A 12,405-nucleotide genomic window follows, 5' to 3' on the forward strand; every position below is an offset into this window, starting at 1 on the left:
TATGCAAAGTTCATAATTTCTCAGATTAGATATTTCTAAATCTCCAGAGATTTAGAGCAATATATAAGTACCAGAAGTTTCATAACATTACAGTTTATCTTCAAGCACAGACCATCATGCACTAACCTTGCCTAAAAACCATGTCCATATCCAAAGCAGTAAATTTCTAACAGATTCCCGACATATCGCTCCAGGTGCACGGGCTGATGTCCCAATCCTGGTTCATGTGAGCAAAAGTATAGGACGAGGCCAACTGATGCATATCGAGCCCCATGTCGTCATCGGTCACGACAGACGATGGACCGTTGGAGATCTCTCCGCTGTCGCTATTGTACCAGTCAGGTGCCACCGTTGTTGCAGGCAATGTCGGCGCTGGTATCATATCGAACAGCATGGATATGTCATCATGCGCAGGACCAATCTCGTTTGTCGCTTTGCTCCTCATCTCAATTCCTGGAAGAAGAATGGCAGTGAGAGACCAATGGCATCACAGAACAAAAAAGGTCTCTTTTAGACCATTGCTTCCGATAATTAGGTCCTCATAGAGGCTAACAATGATGCTGCTCCATACACGCACACGGTTAGAAGTAAAATAAGGTAAGGTTGAGAATTATGAGCAGAAGGATGTTAGACAGCAACCAGCAATGTAGAATTACAGTTGCAGTTCGAATGAGATTCTTATAAACTTTTTCCCCAATTTCTCCAGTGTTCTGGGTCCAATACTCCAGGAACAATGGAAAAATTAGGCAGGCATTCAATGACCGCTAAACTATGACTCTGTTGGTGAGTTGAAAGCAGGCATACAAACATGAAACAGACTTCAGAAGATAATGAAGTGTTAGTGGAGAGAGGACTGCGAAGTAAAGGAATCATTGAGAGAACCAAAAACAGTCACTGTTCTGAAATTCCTTCTTTGTCAGTACGGAGCCAAGACAATAAATTAGATGATTTCCGAGTGAATGGGAATAGAAGAGGTGAACACAAACCCTTCAAAAAGAAAGCAAATTTCAGACTTCATCACGACATTTAATAAAACCAAAACACACCTTATTAATAGAGCAGGTATGAATTCATACAGGGGGGACGAACTTAGTACGGATTATATAGCATGAATTAAATAATTACAAATATAGAATGTTTTAAAAAGATGGATAGAGATGGTTAAAGATGGAAACTTCATGCATTACCAACCGAATTCTATTTATTAATGGTCTACTCTTACTACATTGACGCACGTAATCATCATCTGATAATAATGACAAAAGCCTCCACCGCAAGCAGCCAGAGGGAGAGATGAACTCACCATTAATGGAACAGTCGGAACCGTCCAACATGCTAAGAGGTTCCAGAACCGAGCCCTGAGCGGGCGAGAAAATGCTGCTGCCTTCGCTGACGTCGTTACCGCCAAGGTGGCCGTCCCGTTTCCCGTCCTGTCCTCCGGTGGAGGGCACCAGCTCAGGTAGCGGGTCCGCCCTCCGAACCTCGCCACCACGCTGCACGTCCCGTATGACGTCATCCAGCAGCCCAGTGCTGCTCGAACGGAGCAGCCCGAAGCCATCACTGCCGCTGCCGCCGCCCGTCTCCCCCAGCATTTGGCTTGAAGGGAGCTCGCCAACGAAGGGCATCTGCACGAAGGAAGGAGGTGGACTGACATCGAAGCTCCCCAAGTTGTACCGCAATGGCTGCGGAAGCTGCGGCTGAAATAAAGGGCTCTGCGGAGTCGGCGAAACGGGGCGAGAAAGAGCGAACCACTGCGGTGTTGCGGGTGAAACGGGGCGGGAAAGGGAGAACTGCTGGGGAGGAGCCGGCGGGGGAGGCGAGACAGGGGAAGAGAGCGGGAATTGAAAAAAGAGGCCGTTGGAGAAATAGTTCTGCGGAAGGAGAGGGATGGACGCGGTTGCAGCAGAGGGGGACGACGAGAACGCCGCCGTCGGAGAAGGAGAGGACGGGAAGGTGGTCGGCTGGGGGAACGCGAGAGCGGGCGGCGGCGGCGGCGGCGAAGGAGGAGGAGGAGGAGAAGGAGGGTCAGGAGAGGCAGAAGAGGATGTGGCGGGTGGAGGGAGGTGGTAACCGTGCCGGAGCAAGAACTGCCGCTGCATCTCCGGCGGGTACAATGGAAGCCCCGTCCGCTGCCGCCTCTTCATCCGCGTGTTCCAGTAGTTCTTGATCTCATTATCAGTCCTCCCCGGCAACTAAAAGCGAAAGAAAAAGAAAAAAAAAAAAAAAAAGAGGATTCAAGAAAACAACAGCATACATTATTACATGCATGAGACAAGAAAGAAGGGGAAGAAGAAGAAGAAGAAGAAGAAGCAGTACATGGGCGGCCATGCGAGCCCACTTGTTGCCGACATGAGCGTGGAGGTGGAGGATAAGGAGCTCCTCCTCGGGGGTGAAGGCGCCCTTCTTGAGGTTGGGGCGGAGGTGGTTGGCCCAGCGCAGGCGGCAGCTCTTGCCGCAGCGGTTGAGGCCGCTGTTCTTCTGGACCGCGTTCCAGTTGCCCTCCCCGTGCTTCTTCACGTACTCCCTCAGGATCGCGTCCTCCGCAGCCGTCCATGGCCCCTTCTTCAGCCCTGCCGTCGCCGGCGCCTGTCCTGGCGGCGGCCCCGCTCCCTTGGCCGCCGCCGCATCTGCCGATGACGCCTCCGCCCGTCCTCTCTTCATCTCGTCAGCTCACCACACCCTTCCTCTCCCTCTCCCCCCTCCTTTATACCAACGAGTTGGCCGCTGGGTTATATTCCAAATAAACCCTCAAAGAACGAAGAGAGAGAGAGAGGAGGGCAGATCTTTCTCTCTCTTTTTAGCTTCTCCTATGACTTATTTGTCGCCTTCCATACCAAGAGGAGGACGGGGGCCCTTGGGAAAGGCGTGGGATGCGAGACGAGGATGTAAGCAAATTGGATCGTTTTAGGGAAAGTTGCTTGTTTTTTTCTTTACCCTGTGCTTGCGTAATTCAATGCGGGTGGGGGTTTGGACCTCAGAAACTTCAGATGGTGAGGATCGTTTGAAGAGATTTTAGTTTTTTTCCCCCCTCTCTTTCTTCAATAAAAAAACAAATCAGATTTTATAAAAAAAATTTAAAATAAATAGAATCTGTTTTTTTTTTTTTTAATGTGATTTGAGGTGGATTGGAGTGGGAAGAGGATAGAGAGAGACGAACAGGGTACGTGGGCCCTGGGGATTGGGGGACAGGCTTCAAAACGGAGATTGTGATATTTTCACCTAAGATCTCGAGATTCCTAGTCTTGAGCAGTCATTTATGGCTTCGTTATAGTCAAACTATCGATAAGTGGGGGTAGACATATCGAATGCTTTTTTCTTAATTACATATGTTAATCTTTAATTTAGAGGGTGGACCACCAAAACCGGACCGGATGTTCCTCGTTGCCCCTTACGTGTTGCTCGTGCACTGTAACGCGTTCGCTGGCGTGGCCTTTTTTTTTTTTTTTTCTTTTTTCTTTAAAAAAAAAAAAAGGCTTGCTTGGCCTTTCCCTGGTGCTCTACCATTCCACCAATGGTTCTTCTTGTGCTCCCTACTTTACCCTTTTCCCGTCCTTTGTCGTGATATTAGATTGAGTAATTACTAATTTTTAAAGCATTTAGTCAATTAATTTTATTTTTAAGATTTTGTTGAGCTAGCAGCAGCAAAATCTCACTAGGTTGGTCCGGATATTCAGAGGCGGGGACGGATGCTGGCCGTCTGATCGATGGACTTCGACTTTTAAGATGGTTGGGGTGGCAGCACTGTTCACAACGGTCACGGCGTGGAAACTGGAGACGGGAGATGGCAGTTAGAATGTCCGCCACTGCACGGAACAAATAGGATTTTTTGTCTCAGGATCTGAGAAATTTGAAAAATTGGAAAGGAAAACAAAAATCTAAAATTTTGAACTTTATTTATGCTGTTTGGCTTTTTATTCTTTCTCCCACCGGACAGACCTAATCGAGCTCTCCACCATAGTCCACACGTAATCCTGAATAAAGGGTGGCCATGGAACAGAATTGGGTTAGTTACACACTCGGATCTGCATCAAAATATCTCTGTTTTGGGTTTGTAATTTTCGCCCCAAAAATAATACTCCACCAATGTTTTCACATAGTTATGATGTTTTGATATGTTTTATGGTTTATGGTTTAATGCAATGGCAAATATAGTTTATCTCTATGCATGCACATTTATCAACCAACAATTCCATTTACGTGGATGAATAAACATTAATTAAGGCACTAATCAAATTAATATCAAAAAAGATATTTACCTAGAGGAAATGGTAAACAAATTTAATCAAGAACAACTTGCACCGAAAGTGTGTGCATTTTATTTTTAGTCGAGTTGTTCACTTTATCGGTTTTTTGTGGCTGTATCTAGAATTAGATAGGATAAGAAGTAATTAGTCATTCACGTTCCAAATTTTAAATTGAGATATTTGATCGGATTCAAGTTGGATTAAAAAATTTAAGAACTAGCAATTTGCCTCCTATTCAAAGATAGATATAGAGTTATTCTATTCTTTTTGAGCAAATAATGTACGATTACTCTAGAAAAAGTGAAAAAAAAATCTCCACATAGTTATCACAGAATCTGGTCATCTAAAGCGAGGGAGCTTTTTCTTTTGCTCAATGATTTTTGTCACCTTCCTTTTGCTCGGTAATCGTGTTGCTATTGATGGAGTTCACGCGGTGCATGCAACCCAACTCAATGGAATTTGTCATTTGTGGATTCAAGTGTCGCCGTATAAAAAGGTACTTCCACGAAAAATAAAAAGGAGAGCCAAAATTAAGAACACTTAAAATATCTTTACTATAGTTGGTGGCTTATTTGCTTGTTTTGAACAGAATATTACCTTCTTGGTTGAATATAGTTTTGGACATTTGCTTGGAAGATTTGATCTCACAATGTCCTCCTTAGAATTTTAAAATATATATATATATATATTGATAAAAAATAAATCACTCATACATACCTTGTGTGAATACATCCAAAAGAATCAGAAAGTAAAATATCCGTGAAAGACCTAAGAGCCATCTTTAAGCTTGTCCAGAAGAGGTCTTTGGTGTGCTCCGCAATATAAACTGTGATCCAATCAACTGCAATATTTATCTCTCAAAAAATATGTCTAATAGAGAGATCTACGCATTCAGATAACGAAATCAAAATGTCCCGTAGGGTATGATGACTAAAAGCTTCCTACATACATCTTTATATATAGATCATCACCGCAGCTAAATCATCCTCGATGGCTATATAATCCGCGTATAAGATCCTTCAAGCATATACAATCCCTGCCCACATAGCCCGAAACTTCACTCCAAAAACTGTAGGCTCGAAAAGCAGGAGAAGTTTTTGTGTTTTCTGATTCAATAATTGAAGATGATTATTGAAATATTTGGATATTGATAATTTTATTGCATAAGAAAAATCTATTATACATGCCATCTTTGGATGGAAAAGTGAAATTTAGTTTGGAAGGAAAATTTAATGGCAGGGTTTTCCTTTATGGTTATATCTTTGTATTTAGCAATTAGAAGAAGTGGATTCAATTCTTGGATATGATTCATTAGAAATCGGTTTAGGTAACTCATGGTAGCAAGCATGAAAGAAAAAAGGAAGAAGGATAGATAAGCATGGATGAGATGCTCATGCACTTGTTAATTATAGTATGTAGCCAAATATGATGTTATGGAGATAACCTGCCGATCGGAACAATTTCTCTCTTAGGAACTGATCCGGGACAACCTAGCAAAATCTCACCAGATACAAGCACGAAACCTTAACCTCGTGCCCATTTCAGGCCGCCAACTCAACTATCCACGTGGATGAAATTTGCAATTGACATCCACGACTAATAACCTCGATCCGATGGTTAGTGGGTGGATTCTCCTCTTTATTAGACTGTCAAAGTATGGCCTAAAGGCCTAGAGAATCAAGCCTAGCTAGTGGCTTGCAGATTCCGGCTAACAACCTATTGCGGCACCTTCTTTAAAAAAAGGTACGAAGGGGACCCTCTGGGGAGAACTTTCAGAGAGAAAAAGCTATCTCTCTCTCACCATTCTCCTCTTTTCTTATACTATTCTTGAGCTTCGACTAACTTTGGCATCGAAGGGTCTCCCACTGAAAAATTCTGAGTGAGTGTGGACTTTCCTTCCAGGTTCTCTCTGATATCTTCGATCTCAGATGGTGCCCAACTCCAGCCATGTCAGTGCTTGATCAGAGTCTCACAGTAATAGATTGGTGCTAAGGGAAGGACTTAAGTCCATTTTTAGAGGAAAGAAAATATGGTGCGAATGAGAGCCCATAATTACTCCACCTCTCATCGGTGACCTCCTCGTTACAGCCAGAATAGCATGCACAAGGGTCCGTTGCTGTGCAGCACCCTATCATGGTGGACCCAGAACCCTTGATGTCTTGATTCGTCAGATCCAGGTACTAACTGATGCTATACAACAGCTCCAGTAGATGGCAGAGAGGCAATAGCAAGCAGAGCCAAGTCCTCGAGCAGCTCCTTTTCGATGTAGTTGGCAATCTTGGTCCAGGAGCTTGGGATCCACCCTCCGATGGTGTTCCCATCCTACTCTTACTCTCGCATCTTGATCCTCCTCCCATTGGAGCCAAGGAGAGGCTCAAATGCGAAGCTCTTCCTTTAGTGGGGATTTGACCTTAGGTTACTTCTCTAGGCTCGAAAGGTTGTATCGGGAGGAGGAGCTCGAGAAGAAGGTCGGAGATATTGAGCATTGTCTTGGTGAGGTCCAAAATAGGGCTCACCGGGACGATGAAGTATCAACTTCAACTCCTAGCCCCCCTTCTCTGAAGCTATTTTAAGTGAATTGATTTCAAATCAGTTCAAGATGCCTCAGTTGGAGTCATATGATGGCTTCTTAGATCCCTTCGACCATCTAAGGGGTTATAAGATCCTCATGATGCTATAGGGCACCTTGGATGTCCTCTTCTGTCTCACTTTTCCGACCACCCTCAAGAAGTCGGCATAGGCATGGTATTCAGAACTCTAATCTCGATCTATCCACTCATTTGGATAGTTTGGCAAGCTGTTCGTTGTCAACTTTAGTAGTAATTAAGTTTAGCAAAAGAATACTGATAGTCTCTTCTCTATCCAACAAGAAAATGATGTATCACTATGCAACTATATTATGTGCTTTGATACTGCTATGCTAGAGATGTGCAACCTCGATGAGTCAGTGATGATATCGGTACTCAAGCAAGGACTGTGAAATGAGCGTTTTATCTTCTTCCTCGACAAGACCTTTTCAAAAGACTATACCGACCTCCTAGCTCGGGCCAAGAAGTATGCCCATATGAAAAAAGTCTGGACGGCCTGCAAGCAGGCAGAGGAAAAGAAGACCTCCGATAAGAAAAGAGGTCAGAAAGATCTTCAGATAGACCAAGTAGAAGGAGAATCCTCCCGACTATGAAAGATCTACATGCCAAGAAGCCCGCCTCAACGGTTCGATAGCTATACTCCTCTATCCATCCCTTATCCCATATTCTAATAGAGATCAAGGGCCAGAAGTATCTATGTTGGCCTCAGTGAATGAAAGCCCCTCCAAATAGAAGGACTAAGAAAAAGTACTGCCGCTTCTATTGTAACTATGGTCATGATATCGAAGAATGCCTCCAACTCAAAGATGAGATCGAGGCTCTGATTCTAAAAGACTATCTCGATAAGCATGTTCAGGAGTAGTGGAATCGAGTCTCCAAAGAATCTCCATAATGCCGACCTAATGAGGAGAACAATGGCAACTGATCAACAATTGAGATTATCAATGCGATTTCTGGCTTCACCGGTAGCAGAGGAGGTAGGGGACTGAACTGAGAGGGGTAGAGGGAGGTATATAGGGGGCATTGTTTTTTTTTTTTTGATGATGATTTTCAAAGAGAGCGTACCCCTCACAATGGCACTGTCGTTATATCACTAATGATAGCAGGTTGTGGTGTAAAAAGAATTCTAGTTGACAATGGAGGTTTAGCTGACGTCTTGTTTTATGATGTTTTTTAAAGAATGAAATTGCCTACCAACCTAGAGGAAGCATGTGCTGAGCCAAAATCAAATGAGGCTTAATTCCAATAAACATGCCTTTGATGTAACCTCAGGAAGGCTCCTGAAGTTCATGGTTACCCAATTAGGAACCGACCCCAGAGCAAACCAAGGGAGCGTGGATCCCTTGTTGGACCCTACATGAAGAAAAGGCTTCAAGATTTCGAGAATATGGGGCTAGATCGATCCTAGCAAGCCCTGAAGGAGTCATAATAAAATATATGCTTCGTCTCGACTTTAACACCTCCAACAATGAAGGGGCTAACCTCTGGGATCCCACCTGACCACCTAATACTCCTTACTCATGGGTAAGTCGAAGCGAATGGCACGATAACAACAGCAAAGGGGCTAATCCTTTGAGGACCCCGCCTAGCCATTTGGTACTCCTTATCCATAGGCAAGTCGAAGCAGAGGCCATGATAATAACAGTGAAGAGGCTAACTCTCTGGGGACCCCATACAGCCACTTAAGGCTGACGACGATGATGACAACAAAGAAGCTAATCCTTCAAAGATCCCATCTGACCACCTGACGCTCCATATCTATAAGAAAGTTGAAGAGGAGGCCACAATAGCGATAGCAAAGGGGCTAACCCTCTGAGGATCTCATCTGACCATCTGGTACTCCTTGCCCATGGGCAAGTCAAAGCAGAGGCCACAAGAACAATAGCAAAGGTGCTAACTCTTCGAAAATCCCATACAACCATTTAGGGCCGTCGATGACGATAACAACAAAGGGGCTAAATCTCCAAGGATCCCATCTGGTCATCTAACGCTCCTTGCCTACGAATAAGTCGAAGCGGAGGCCACGACAATGATAGTGAAGGGACTAATCCTTTGAGGATCCTGTCCTACTACCTGGCTCTCCTTGTCCACAGGCAAGTTGAAGCAGAGGTCACGATAGTGACTGTGAAGGACTAACCTTCTAGGGACCTTGTGTGGCCATTTAGGGCCGACAACAATGACTTAGCAAAAGTCGCTGCAAGATGACTTTATGCCCACCGTCGATAATATGGCCTCCAATATCAAGGTTTAAGAATATGGTCTAGGCCAAGAATCCTGATCTTATTAAAAGCTAACAACGACTTCAAATCAGAGCCAGTCTACACAAATGACAAGAGATAATAATGAATTTCATTTCATTTCAAAAGCTAAAGGTATATTGCAGGTTCATTACAAAAGTTCATCAACAAAAAATATCAAAAATAATGATAAAAGAAAGAAAAATACTAGTCTCGGGTGCAAGCAAATCGACTTCAGCAGCATTCTTGGCAACATGAGCTGAAGCCTCCACTGGGGTGAGCTCAGATGAGGTGGACTCATCCTCATCCGATAAGAATGCCTCAATCTCGTCATCACTGTTATTGGGGTGAAGATGTCTCAAGTCTAGCTTGAAAATCATCTGCCGTAGACGTACCTTGCAGGCATGAAAACCGTATATATAGGTAGTTGAAGAACCTTTGGCAACCTCATTCTTGAACATCGCTGAAGTCTTGTACTCTTCGATACTTTTGAGTCTGGCCTCGATGATGGCTTTTTGCTTCTCCTCCTTGACTGTAGCCTCGATGAACTTCAACTTATCCTCGGCCGTCTCAACGGTTCACCTTGCCTCCTCTGCAACCCTCACCCAGGCTTTGGACATTCGGAGTTTCTAGTCAAGGATAGTAATGTTGTGCGCCAGCTACATGGAAAGGCAAGAGTGTCTACTACCAAAAGTTGGAAGCAAATGTAAGAAGTAAGAACCCACCTCGAGAAGGCCAATGTAGGAAGCCCCCACAATCTCATCCAGGGGGTGAGCTCCCCTCTCCAACCAATCAACCGGTAGCAAAATTATCTCCACCAACTCTCGAGCAAGCTGATGGTTCTGGAGAGTGGAGGCGTTCCTCTGCAGTATCTTCACAATGGTGGGAAAACCTCCTTTACCATCGGGCAAGGAGAGGCCGGCCTTAGACCTTGCCGACCCACCTGGCATCCTAGAAGGAGGTAGGGTCTGGCATATTAGAAAAGAGAGAGTCTAAGCCAACTCTGAAGTTGTCGATGCAGGAGACTGTAGCTATCCAACCACTATCGGCTTATCCCTGATCTCCATCGGGTCTATACCCGACACTCTTGGGGACTGCACCAAAATGGGAGTAGGAACCTCTAGCTGGAGTACTTCTTGATCTTTTCGAGGAGGACTCTGTGCCTAAAGAACTCATCCTCCTCTTCACCAGTAATTTGATAGATGAGTACAACAGCCTCATTGCTGTAGGATTAGAGATGAAGAATCAACTAGAAGACTAGGCGATCACTAGCCCAACAGAGACAGCGTCAATAAAAGGAGAAAAGAGCCTTCCTCCAATAGCTATGATAACGAAAGAAGAACTAATGATTGGGTGGCAAGAAATCCGGCTTAACGAGTGGTCTATTTATATAGACCACCGACGACATAGATTCAACCATTGAATCATCCAATCTTGCTACTTGGCCAACATTGGAAGCAACAGATCTTGCGACTCTTCGTTGCACCTAAGAGTATAAATGGGTTGGGTCAAATCAGATCGTGAGTGATCCCGATCCGATCCGATTTCTTGATTGGATCCTAATGTTGGATCCAAATCCAACCCAATTGAAAATCAGATCGGATCGAATCGGGTCCACGATTAAAAAATCTGCCCCATTGGATCTTATGGATTGGGTTGGGTCCATGTATAATCTGATCTCAATTTAAAAAATTTAGATCCGACTATGGTCCAAATTCTAGTCGGACTCGGTTCGTATGATAAACTAACATATATGAAGTTCATGACAAAAGAAGATAAATATTACTTTACCTGGGCTATTAATTTATAAGTAATTTCTAAAAATCTCACGATCAAATTGAGTAAAACTATATAAAAAATAATAATGGTACAATAGCATTTGGAATTCTATCCCAATCTATTTGCTCTATATTTTACGTATTAAATTCAATACTGAACTTAGATTGGATCGGATCCTAATTCAGTAAACCCAGACCCAATCCAGAATATTGAACGGATCCAATTTTAGAACCCGACCTAATCCTACGGGTCCTTTAAAACGGATCGGATCGGGTCTAATGGGTCAGACTGGATCGGATCATGAGTCAATCTGACCCATTTGCAGCCTTAGTCGCATCCTTCTTAGATCGAACTGCAAAGACAATCTATGGAGCATGCTTCGAGTCGCATTAATACCTGACACACGGTAGGTTCGGCCAAATTTGGGGATGATCTTCAGATTTCTTCTCTCCAAAGTGTTATTCTGCAGCCTCTTGAGCTCCCTTCCCTCATAATGACGGCATGGATCATGAAGTGGCACATTAATAGCCCTCTGAAACTACTGCTGAGTATCGCAAAACAAATGCTTTCGAGAGGAAATCGGATTAGCAACCAACGGCCAGATCAATTACTTCCTTCGTCTGAGGCCATAAAATCGCTTCGAACTCAGAAGTTGGGGGGGGGGCAAGTATTGTAGAGATAACCTACCAACGGAACAACCTCTCTCCTAAGGATGCACCTGGGATAATACAGCGAAATTGCACTGGACACAGGCTTGAAACCTCGACCCCATGCTCATTTCAGCCCCCAACTTAACCATCCATGTGGGTGAAACCCACAACTAATATTTATCACTAATAACCTCGATTTGATGGTTAGTGGGTGGATTCTCCTCTCCAATAAACTATTAAAGCATGGCCTAAGGGCCTAGAGCATCAACAGATTCTGGCTAGTGACCTACTGCACTACCTTTTTATAAAAGAGGTGTGAAGGGGATCTTCAAGGAGGATAACTTTAATATCAAAGGGATTCTCACCGGAAAACTTCCAAAGAGTACGGACTTTTTTTGTAGGTTCTCTTTGATATCTCGAATTACAGATGACATCCAGTTCCAGCCATATTAATGCTTAATCGAAGTTTTACAGCAGTATATGATAATAGAAGAAAAATCTACGTCATGTTCATCATTGTCAATCATAATCATTTGTTCTTATATCAATGCACGGAGATGGCTTCATCACAGATCCATGAATTATAAGCTCTCGTATAAAATAATCCAGAGTTAATGGATTTTTTATTTGGCACCTCACTCGGTAGTCACTATTAATTTAATGTTTGCGAGATGATTATTAATGTAAAAATTTAAAAAGTATAAATAGTAAGGGAGGTATAATAGAAATTCTGTCCCGTGAGAATGTGATTTAGCAACATACCCTTTTTCCTTTTACCTTTTTACTTTTGACAATGTCAGGCCAACTTTTTTTCCCTTCCGGTAATGATCCAGTTTAAAATCATCACCAACCCCGCCCGGGTCCCAGATGTAGTCGTTGCTCAAGAAAAACAAGGAGTTATAAACAG

At 43.7% G+C, this 12,405-nt stretch overlaps 1 protein-coding gene across 1 annotated transcript; it reads right to left on the reverse strand.

The window, feature by feature from the left end:
- Positions 1–2,950, reverse strand: LOC105051089 (uncharacterized). Its single transcript, XM_010931380.4, has 3 exons — positions 2,317–2,950; positions 1,304–2,192; positions 1–453 (listed from the first exon to the last, which is right to left on the reverse strand). Exons 1-3 carry the CDS (start codon positions 2,659–2,661, stop codon positions 167–169), a joined length of 1,521 nt encoding a protein of 506 aa, XP_010929682.2. The 5' UTR covers positions 2,662–2,950; the 3' UTR covers positions 1–166.
- Positions 2,951–12,405: the final 9,455 nt, after the last annotated feature.

Source organism: Elaeis guineensis, chromosome 2 (assembly GCF_000442705.2).
Source record: "Elaeis guineensis isolate ETL-2024a chromosome 2, EG11, whole genome shotgun sequence".
NCBI classification, from domain to species: domain Eukaryota; kingdom Viridiplantae; phylum Streptophyta; class Magnoliopsida; order Arecales; family Arecaceae; genus Elaeis; species Elaeis guineensis.

What these genes read in the sequence shown, in the direction of transcription:
- LOC105051089 (XM_010931380.4), bottom strand. Translation starts at nt 2,661, where the DNA reads ATGAAGAGAGGACGGGCGGAGGCGTCATCGGCAGATGCGGCGGCGGCC. An exon ending in GGGCTCGCATGGCCGCCCAT is followed by an intron (nt 2,193 to 2,316) that starts GTACTGCTTCTT and finishes TTTCGCTTTTAG; the next exon opens with TTGCCGGGGAGGACTGATAA. An exon ending in TTCCGACTGTTCCATTAATG is followed by an intron (nt 454 to 1,303) that starts GTGAGTTCATCT and finishes TTCTTCTTCCAG; the next exon opens with GAATTGAGATGAGGAGCAAA.